Source organism: Microchirus variegatus, assembly GCF_963457635.1.
Source record: "Microchirus variegatus genome assembly, chromosome: 2".
Taxonomy (NCBI): domain Eukaryota; kingdom Metazoa; phylum Chordata; class Actinopteri; order Pleuronectiformes; family Soleidae; genus Microchirus; species Microchirus variegatus.
In genome coordinates this window covers 44,267,820-44,275,319 of record NC_139803.1, presented here as the reverse complement: position 1 = coordinate 44,275,319, position 7,500 = coordinate 44,267,820, and the positions used below count along the sequence as shown (strand labels likewise).

Sequence of the window (7,500 nt, the reverse complement as noted above, 5' to 3'; positions counted from 1 at the left end):
AACGTGTGAGACGAGCAACCTGGACAGAATGCTTCAACGAGTGAAAACTGAGTCGAGGGCATAGCGCCACCTGCTGGCAAGGCGGCAGCTGTGCGGGCTTGATCGAGTTCTCGTGATTAATGTTTGTTAACAACACAATAAAAGCTCTTTTGACTTAATTCTTCTTCTTCTTCTTCAGGTTCCCTCGCTGATGATGGACAGTCAGTTTTCAGAGTTCACTCCTGACATCACTCCCATCATGCTCGCTGCTCACACCAACAACTACGAGATCATCAAGCTGCTCGTCCAGAGGAAGGTGAGTCGAGACCTCGTTATCTTGGTTTTCATGAAATATATCAGATTAAATCTGTGCTGACGTGATTTTTCCTGTTCCTCTGAATCAGGTCACCATTCCCAGACCTCACCAGATCCGCTGTGACTGTGTGGAGTGTGTGTCCAGTTCAGAGGTGAGTGATGATAGTGATGTAACTGCAAATATTATGGTTTATGTGTTAAAATATCTTGATTATTTGAGTCATAAACAGCTAAAACACTGACTGTTGACCCTTGACCTCTGCAGGTCGACAGCCTCCGACATTCGAGATCCAGACTCAACATCTACAAAGCTCTGGCGTCGCCGTCGCTCATCGCGTTGTCCAGTGAAGATCCAATCCTCACCGCCTTCAGACTGGGCTGGGAACTCAAAGAGCTGAGCAAGGTTTGGGTCACGACAAATTAGTCAAATCCACCTTTTTCACGTCTTTATCTTCACTGTAAAACTGAAGTTTGTCAACCACTCACTCTCCCACACCAAAGTCCACAGAGTAAACCAGTGATTTTAACATCACAGCACACAGGAGTTCACAGGAGTTGTTGATCCACTGCTGCCTCCATCACTAACTTACAATGACTGATTTCGTAAAATTCGGCTTCATTCAGATTGACCTCAGTGACACAAAGTGACCACACGAGGCAGCAGAGGACCAGCAGCTCCTGTGTCTCCGTGAGCTAAAATCACTGGTTTTCTCTATGGGCTTTGGTGTGGGAGAGTGAGTGGTTTACAGACTTCTGTCTAACAGTGAAGATAAAGACGTGATCATGTGAGGTGTATATCGTCTTAAACTGACGTCAGGTCAGTCATTAGACGTCTCGTCTGCAGTGATTCTCTGCTGAAATCGTATACTTTATCATTTAATTAGCTCTTATAATAATAACTGTCTGCCCATGTTTTACTTTGTACTATTATTGTCCAAGAGTTCTACGACAAAGTAGACGCGATCTTTTAAGTCTTCTCGTCTCCTCTCAGGTGGAGAACGAGTTTCGTCAGGAGTACGAGGAACTGTCACAGCAGTGCAAACGCTTCGCCAAAGACCTGCTGGACCAGGCCAGGAGCTCCAGGGAGCTGGAGACCATCCTGAACCACAGAGACAACGACCAGAGCGAGGAACTGGACCCACGACAGTGTCATGACCTGGCCAAGCTCAAGCTGGCTATCAAGTATCACCAGAAAGAGGTAAGACCTGGTGTTGCCTCCTCGTACTTCATGTTACCTCCTCATACCTCATGTTGCCTCCTCGTACTTCATGTTGCCTCCTCGTACTTCATGTTACCTCCTCGTACCTCGTGTTACTTCCTCGTACCTCGTGTTACTTCCTCGTACCTCGTGTTACTTCCTCGTACTTCATGTTACCTCCTCGTACCTCGTGTTACTTCCTCGTACTTCATGTTACCTCCTCGTACCTCGTGTTACCTCCTCGTACCTCGTGTTACTTCCTCGTACCTCGTGTTACTTCCTCGTACTTCATGTTACCTCCTCGTACCTCGTGTTACCTCCTCGTACCTCGTGTTACCTCCTCGTACCTCGTGTTACTTCCTCGTACCTCGTGTTACTTCCTCGTACTTCGTGTTACCTCCTCGTACCTCGTGTTACTTCCTCGTACCTCGTGTTACCTCCTCGTACTTCGTGTTACTTCCTCGTACCTCGTGTTACTTCCTCGTACTTCATGTTACCTCCTCGTACCTCGTGTTACTTCCTCGTACCTCGTGTTACTTCCTCGTACCTCGTTACCTCCTCGTACCTCGTGTTACCTCCTCGTACCTCGTGTTACCTCCTCGTACCTCGTGTTAATTCCTCGTACCTCGTGTTACCTCCTCGTACCTCGTGTTACCTCCTCGTACCTCGTGTTACCTCCTCGTACCTCGTGTTACCTCCTCGTACCTCGTGTTACTTCCTCGTACCTCGTGTTACCTCCTCGTACCTCGTGTTACCTCCTCGTACCTCGTGTTACTTCCTCGTACTTCATGTTACCTCCTCGTACCTCGTGTTACCTCCTCGTACCTCGTGTTACCTCCTCGTACCTCGTGTTACTTCCTCGTACATCGTGTTACTTCCTCATACTTCATGTTACCTCCTCGTACCTCATGTTACCTCCTCGTACCTCGTGTTACTTCCTCGTACCTCGTGTTACTTCCTCGTACCTCGTGTTACTTCCTCGTACCTCGTGTTACTTCCTCGTACCTCGTGTTACCTCCTCGTACCTCGTGTTACCTCCTCGTACCTCGTGTTACTTCCTCGTACCTCGTGTTACTTCCTCGTACTTCATGTTACCTCCTCGTACCTCGTGTTACTTCCTCGTACCTCGTGTTACTTCCTCGTACTTCATGTTACCTCCTCGTACCTCGTATTACTTCCTCGTACCTCGTGTTACCTCCTCGTACTTCATGTTACCTCCTCGTACCTCGTGTTACCTCCTCGTACCTCGTGTTACTTCCTCGTACCTCGTGTTACTTCCTCGTACTTCATGTTACCTCCTCGTACCTCGTGTTACTTCCTCGTACCTCGTGTTACCTCCTCGTACTTCATGTTACCTCCTCGTACCTCGCGTTACCTCCTCGTACCTCGTGTTACTTCCTCGTACTTCATGTTACCTCCTCGTACCTCGTGTTACTTCCTCGTACCTCGTGTTACCTCCTCGTACTTCATGTTACCTCCTCGTACCTCGCGTTACCTCCTCGTACCTCGTGTTACCTCCTCGTACTTCATGTTACCTCTTCGTACTTCATGTAACTTCCTCGTACCTCGTGTTACTTCCTTATGACGTGATCAGATCTAAAAACTCTACGATTTCAGGAAAACTTGCGATAAACCTGATGAATATAGAAAAATTAAAAACTGAACGTAAATATTAAGGGGGCGGGGCTAACTGGGAAGAGAACCAGCTCATGGTGTTGAATCATTCAAGTCATTTAAATCTTTTAGTTGTTGTGATACCTGCAGTCCTGTTAAATTATACACTCACTGTTTTGTAAATTATACACGTGCTGTGTGTGTGTGTGTGTGTGTGTGTGTGTGTGTGTGTGTGTGTGTGTTTGTGTGTGTGTGTGTGTGTGTATGAATAATGTATCGACCTCAATTCATATTTTATTCAGATGCAGATGAATTATAGCTTTAGTTGATCAATCGACAGAACATCCTGAGCCAGAGGGCACACACACACACAAACACACACACACACACACACACACACACACACACACACACACACACTGTGGACCAGCCTCACAAGGTCAAAATGTCCTCACAAAGATGGGTTAGCACATCTGGTCTTCTGAGGACTTGGACTTCACCAGTTCTCCAGAAATGAGGTTCTGAGGTTCTGAGGTTCTGCCTCATCAGGACCAGGCAACAAATACAAGAACAAGAACGATCAGATAAACATCTCCTGAGATGCTGTAGATGTTCTTCAGAGTTCTCCATTGTTTTCCATGTTTCTTCATGGTTCTTCATGGTTCTTCATGGTTCTTCATGGTTCTCCATGTTTCTCCATGTTTCTTCATGGTTCTTCATGGTTCTTCATGGTTCTCCATGTTTCTCCATGGTTCTTCATGGTTCTCCATGGTTCTTCAAGGTTTTCCATGGTTCTCCATGGTTCTCCATGGTTCTTCAAGGTTCTCCATGGTTCTCCATGGTTCTTCGTGGTTCTCCATGTTTCTTCATGGTTCTTCAGATATTGGTTATCAGGAGTAGTTTTTATCCTTGGGGGAATTTATTTACAGAACTTTATCTTTGTGTGTGTGTGTGTGTGTTGACATCACAGATCACAACAACAACAACAACAGTCTGAGTTTCCTCTCTTCCCACTGCTCCTGTTTTCATTCTCTCTGATTGGTCAGGAAACTATTTTGGAGCTCAGTGGTGATGTCATCGATGAGGAGCCAATCAGAGGCAGGATGTTTGCCGCCTGACGCTCGGGGGGGAAATCGAGCCTGAGAGAGAGAGAGAGGGAGAGAGACTGCTGTAGTCAGTGGAGCCTGGAGATTGACGAGCTCATTAGCATAATGTTGCTATAGCAACAAGATACAGACTGAGAGTGAAAGAAGAGACAGGAAGAGCAATTAGATCATCTGAAGAAAGACAGAATCTTCAATGTGTGTTTTGGGGGTAACTAGCTTTACAGCTAGCTTGCTAGTTAGCTTTAGTTCCCCTTAATTACACATTCAAAATTCGAGGCCCACAATCTTGAATATTAAATGAGCTAAGCTAGCATGCTAGCTTGGTGTGTAGTTAGGTTAACGTGCTTTTAACGTTAACTTTAGCCCTTAACTCTTTACCCTTAAGTAGCAAGTTCATCTATGACCTGTTAGCAGCCGCTAACACAGTGTTAGCAGCCGCTAACAGTGCGTCAGAGCGTCAGGTGACAGGATGAATGATTCATGTATGCAGTGATTTACAGGGTTTGATTGACAGCTGCAGACGTTTGCCTTTTTCACTCAGTGTGAAGATGAGTGTGTGTGTGTGTGTGTGAAGGTGTGAAGGCGTGAAGGCAACACACACACACACACACACACACTCACACACACACACACACACACACAGTGATTTATAACCAGCTGACAATGTGGGAGGATGGAAGGCTTTTATTTTGAAGGGCCAGGTTCCATGTTAGCAGAGCAGCTAATGATGAGATGTAAATGGCTGCGACTTGAAAAATACACACACACACACACACACACACACACAAATAATCATGTGACACAAACAAAAATAAAGAACAAACTATGTTGTTTTTATTCTTTTTACAACAGGTTTACCTTCATTTTATTTACTAACTGACCCTTTATCTCCTCCTCCTCCTCCTCCTCCTCCTCCTCTTCCTCCTCCTCCTCCTCCTCCTCCTCCTCTTCCTCCTCCTCTTCCTCCTCCTCCTCCTCCTCCTCCTCCTCCTCCTCCTGTAGTTTGTGGCTCAGCCTAACTGTCAGCAGCTCTTGGCCACCCTGTGGTACGATGGTTTTCCCGGCTGGAGGAGACAACACTGGGCCGTTAAACTGGTGACGTGTTTCATCATCGGACTGATGTTTCCTGTGTTCTCACTGGTAAGAGACGAGGAGGGAGGAGGCTAGGAGGCAAGGAGGCTAGGAAATAAGTGCAGCGTACGTCACCCTAGTGGACGTCTGTGAAAGTACAACCTTAAAGACCATAACTTAAAGGCGCCATATGTAAGAATGTGGCCAAAAACAGTGACTACATTCAAATTCAAAACACCATGGTTGTGGTTGCTCGGCAGCTGAGACTCTACTGACTGCAATGATTGGTAGACGGCGGTAGGTGGCGCCACATGCCAAAACATGATTTGCAGTCTGCAAAATATATTTTTTTTAATGCAAATATTTAGTCTGTACTGTTGTTGTTGGTGAGTTCAGTTTGTTATATGAACATTATTCCTGAGTCTCTGTGACAGAGACTCAGGAATAATGTTCATAACAAACTGAACTCACTACATAATGCACCTTTAATGACATCATTATTATAAAATTAATTGATGACAAAATCTATGAATAAAAGAAGAGAAAAGTGAAATAAACAACATTCATGATGTTTCTCTCTCATTTGAATAAAAATAACTTTATTATTCATTTACAGGTTACATAACATCACACATGAGAGTGAGATGATAACATGACAGCTGCTGTTTGTGAGGAGTTTACAGGTCGTCTTCTTCCTCCTCCTCTTCCTCCTCCTCTCCCTCCTCCTCCTCCTCCTCCTCCTCTTCCTCCTCCTCCTCCTCCTGCTCCTCCTCCTCAGATCTACCTGTTGGCTCCTAAGAGTGCTCTGGGTCGCTTCATAAAGAAGCCTTTTATAAAGTTCATCTGTCACACGGCGTCGTACCTCACCTTCCTCTTCCTGTTGCTGCTCGCCTCGCAGCACATCGCTCGTACCAACCTCCACATGCAGGGGCCGCCGCCCACTGTGGTGGAGTGGATGATTCTGCCGTGGGTGCTGGGTACGTTCACACTGTTCATCATCACTCATGTGCTCACTCTCATGTGGTTCTGAGCCATTTTAGACCGTTTAAAGTCCCGCCCCCTCACACTAATAGTCCCGCCCCCTCTGTTGCAGTACGCAGATGGATAATATTGTGGTTATCTTTTTAAAAAAACACACAAATTCTGGTCTGACGACGCCTGACGTCCACATTACCTCAGAGTTTTAGTTCCCCGAAAACTAAAGACATTTGAAAACTCTTCGTTTTTGTTTGAAAACGTTAGAAAACGCTTTGTCTTTGTTTGAAAACGTTCGAAAATGCTTCGTTTTTGTTTGAAAACGCTAGAAAACGCTTAGTTTGTTTGAAAACGCTTCGGTTTTTGTTTGAAAACGTTAGAAAACGCTTTGTTTTTGTTTGAAAACGTTCAAAATGCTTCGTTTTTGTTTGAAAACGCTAGAAAATGCTTTGTTTTTGTTTGAAAACGTTCAAAATGCTTCGTTTTGTTTGAAAACGCTTCGTTTTGTTTGAAAACGCTTTGTTTTTGTTTGAAAATGCTTCGTTTTGTTTGAAAACGCTTCGTTTTGTTTGGAAACGCTTTGTTTTTGTTTGAAAACGTTACAAAAACGCTTTGTTTTTGTTTGAAAACACTTTTTTTTTTTTTAAACGCTTTGTTTTTGTTTGAAAACGCTTTGTTTTTGTTTGAAAATGCTTTGTTTTGTTTTGTTTGAAAACGCTTCGTTTTGTTTGGAAACGCTTTGTTTTTGTTTGAAAACGTTACAAAAACGCTTTGTTTTTGTTTGAAAACACTTTTTTTTTTTTAAACGCTTTGTTTTTGTTTGAAAACGATTCGTTTTGCATCGTTTTTGTTTGAAAACCGTTTTGTTATAAAACGCTTTGTTTTTGTGAGAAAACGCTTCGTTTTGGTTTGAAAACGTTTGAAAAATGTTTCCTGTTTTGCTTCGTTTTTTGAAAAACACAATTTTTCTCACAAAATGTGAGTTTGATTTAACCTGACAATCTAAAATGGCCGCCATGTGTGTGTATGTGTGTGTGTGTGTGTGTGTGTGTGTGTGTCTGCGTGTGTGTGTGTGTCACAGGCTTCATCTGGGCGGAGATTAAGGAGATGTGGGACGGCGGTTTCACAGAATACATCCATGATTGGTGGAACCTGATGGACTTCGCCATGAACTCACTTTACCTGGCGACCATTTCACTGAAGATCGTCGCGTACGTCAAGGTAAACATGGCCGTGTTTGTG

The 7,500-nt window shown here is 44.5% G+C and overlaps 1 protein-coding gene across 1 annotated transcript in view; it reads left to right on the top strand.

The window, feature by feature from the left end:
* Positions 1–7,500, top strand: part of trpc5a (transient receptor potential cation channel, subfamily C, member 5a) — a gene marked incomplete at both ends in the record, with an annotated part of 22,398 nt that overhangs the window by 6,485 nt on the left and 8,413 nt on the right. The window contains 7 exons of the mRNA XM_083904051.1: positions 179–295; positions 384–446; positions 560–697; positions 1,286–1,492; positions 5,215–5,352; positions 6,062–6,260; positions 7,340–7,479. Coding sequence (XP_083760177.1) covers positions 179–295; positions 384–446; positions 560–697; positions 1,286–1,492; positions 5,215–5,352; positions 6,062–6,260; positions 7,340–7,479 — 1,002 coding nt within the window. The remainder of the gene's footprint in view (positions 1–178; positions 296–383; positions 447–559; positions 698–1,285; positions 1,493–5,214; positions 5,353–6,061; positions 6,261–7,339; positions 7,480–7,500) is intronic.